This window comes from Papaver somniferum, chromosome 6, assembly GCF_003573695.1.
Source record: "Papaver somniferum cultivar HN1 chromosome 6, ASM357369v1, whole genome shotgun sequence".
Taxonomy (NCBI): Eukaryota; Viridiplantae; Streptophyta; class Magnoliopsida; order Ranunculales; family Papaveraceae; genus Papaver; species Papaver somniferum.
Window position 1 is genome coordinate 29,986,548 of NC_039363.1, and position 3,397 is coordinate 29,989,944.

At 34.5% G+C, this 3,397-nt stretch overlaps 1 protein-coding gene across 1 annotated transcript; it reads right to left on the reverse strand.

Moving 5' to 3' along the window:
- Window positions 1–2,673: 2,673 nt before the first annotated feature.
- Window positions 2,674–3,057, reverse strand: LOC113290698 (uncharacterized mitochondrial protein AtMg00810-like). The gene has a single exon (XM_026540280.1). It carries the CDS (start codon window positions 3,055–3,057, stop codon window positions 2,674–2,676), a length of 384 nt encoding a protein of 127 aa, XP_026396065.1.
- Window positions 3,058–3,397: the final 340 nt, after the last annotated feature.

Sequence of the window (3,397 nt, forward strand, 5' to 3'; positions counted from 1 at the left end):
TAAAAGTTATACCAATACATAAGTCAGGCCTTTGTGGATAGTTCTACCAAGAACACAACAAGTTGTGAGCGGTTATACTCTATCACACATATTGGTTGTTCATAAGATATGCAATGAATAACAAAACCAATAACACCTGGCAATTTCCTTTTCGGTCCACAAACAAGTTTATGAACTTACTTCCTTAGAACACATGTAAACATTGTTCCCCAGGATGAAATCCTCACCTCATACCCATACATAATCACAATAGCATTCAAATGATTATGGAGATGTCTTATCTACAAAGTTTAACGGTTAAGCAATAAACCTCGTATTGTATTCCTTAATACTATGTCTATCTAGAGTTCAAATATGCTTCACAGTTATGTTTTCAATATGAAAGACTTGAAAGATACGTTAGGGAATGAAACAGTTCAAGTCAAATATCACTAACCTCAAGTGGAAGGATGATTGTTGTCGTTGTAGCTCCTTGCTTCTTCACAACTTCAAGACTTCGCAATACTTGTAATCTCTCATAACCTAATACTTTCAAGCTAACCTATACGAAGTTGACTCTAGTACATAATCAAGCGACTCTTAACATGAGTTTTGGTTCACTAAAATATAACAACCAAACTTGACATACCAACGCTTGGTGGGTTCAACCGAGCAATGCTCTAACATTCTCCCCCTTTGTCAATTTTAGTGACAAAACTCTTACGTCATATGGATAAACAAATTACAATAATTCATTACAATCTGCTTGATTCCCGATTCAACAACACAGTAAAACTGCTTACATTCAATCCTTGAAAATGCCGCTGTTGACAATATAATAACAAAGCTAATACTCCTCCTAAGGAAGATAGGTATATATTCAATCCGCACGTCTTTGTTATACCAATTTATATGACATGTTACTCCCCTTTAGTATGTGCTTTCACTCTTTCGTTAGATAAAACATTCAAGTACCAATGTTCTTTTCCCTAGCGATGCCAATCAATATAAAATCAATGCCAGCATCACCTGTTTACTCCATATATTTCTCCCCCTTTTTGTCACAAAAATGACAAAGAAACAAAAAAATAAAGGACAACACGAAAAGAATCTTACAAATCTCAGAATAGACTTGCAAACCTGTAGAGTTAGGTACGAGGGTTCGACACATCACGTTCTGATAACCAATATCAAAACCGAAACTACAAGTAGTCTTATTTTGATATGTTACCAAGGAAACAATTGTCCGAAACAATTTTTCCAATTTAGTTTAGCAAACAAAAAAAAACTAAGCACATTAGTCCCTTTGCTAAACCGATTGTTCAAAAACAACCGCTTAATTCGATAAGACCAAAATAAAGATAAACTCCATTTTTCTCATCAGGTTCTAATTATCCATAAACTTAGACCTTTCAATTTTAAACAAGACAAGTATTAGGTTAGTTAACTAGCCTTCCTTGTTTAGGCATTCGATTAGACATGAATAACCGAAACCTCATTTTGATAAGACAAACTAAGATCAGAATTAACTTAGTTTCTTATTCGAAATCGAATTGGACTAAACAACTCATCCCGTACACAAATTATTTCGTTAAGCCATAAATAATTCATACAAACCAAAATAAATCAACTTGTATAATTATTCACCTCAACCGGAAGCAATTGAAACAACATAGACATTAAAAGCACCGCAATTTTGTAAGCCTAAACAATTGATACCATACAAAAGAAAGATAACAATGGTTTTTCTTAACCGGAACCAATTGAATCACACACACATCAATTGTACCGAATTTTTTTAATCCTAAACAATTGATACCACACAATAAAGCAAGATAACAATAGTTTTTCTTAACCGGAACCGACTGAATCACACATCCACACACACATCATGGAATAAATATCAATTGAACCGAAATTTTGTTAAGCAAAAGCAACAAATATATATAATATAAACTCAGGCTTTTCTTAAACAAGAAAACAATTAACTAACAAGATTGTTACCTCAAATTTCGCATCCACTTCTCCAATATGGTAGGATCTTCGTCTAGGGAGAATTGATATCGAAATATCACCACGTTGTCATCCTTATGCATAAACAAAAGAATAACAACACACCTCAACCTTTACCATAGAAAGGTTGAAAACCGGTTTTAACAATTGAAAGCAAAAGTTGAAAACCGTCGAAACACATATGCTTTTATGCTAAACCTAAAACCGATTCAACATATTGTGGCTTTTTCACATATTGTTTTTACCAGAACCCCTCATGATCCTTTGATAAAGCTTACCTACTAGGGCTAGAACTTAATCCCGCTAAATCAAAAAGTCACCCAAACCATAAGGGTTCACACGGTACTAATGTACCTTGATAATTCCTATGGATTTCCTTAGATTTTCAAAGGTTGCTCTATCTAAGGGTTTAGTAAGAATATCTGCTAGTTGACGCTCAGATGGAACATACTCTAATTTGATGACACCATTCTCATACAATTCTCTGATAAAGTGATTTCTAATGTCTATGTGTTTAGTACGAGAATGTTCAACTGGATTCTCAGACAAGCGAATAGCACTTGAGTTATCACAAAGGATGTTCATAGTTGGAATATTTATTCCATAGTCGATGAACATCTGTTTCATCCATAATAGTTGGGTACAAAATGTACCATCAACAATGTGTTCTGCTTCACAAGTTTATAAAGACTGCGAATTCTGTTTCTTGCTGTGCCAAGTAACAAGATTTTGACCAACATAAAAGCAACCACCTGAGATGCTTTTCCGATCTTCTACACATCCTGCCCAATCAACATCTGAGTAGGCAACAAGACTATTGTTTGTATCCATAGAGTATGATAGACCATAATCTACAGTACCACTAACATATCTTATGATACGTTTTACAGCCTTAAGGTGTGATTCTTTAGGATCCGCTTGAAATCTGGCATAACATCCCACAATGAAAGCAATTTCTGGTCTTGTTGCAGTTAAGTACAGCAAGCTTCCAATCATGGATCTATATAGTTTCTGGTCAACAAATTTTTCTCCTGGATTGGATTGAAGTTTTCCAGTAGTTGGCATTGGAGTTGACTTGTTTAGTTCAAATTTCTCAACAAGATTCCTTGCATATTTTTCTTGAGAAAGAAGAATATTGTCTTTTTATTGCTGTATGTGCAACCCAAGAAAATATGACAATTCTCCGATATTACTCATTTCGAATTCTCCACTCATAAGATTTAGAAATTCATCTGTTAGAGTTTTTGAGGTGGATCCATATATGATATCGTCTACATATATTTGTTCTATAAGGACATGGTTACCACACCACTTGGTAAAAAGAGTTTTATCATCACCACCTCTAGAGAACCCCTTTTGAAGTAAAAAGGATGTCAATTTGTCATACCAAGCTCGTGGAGCTTGC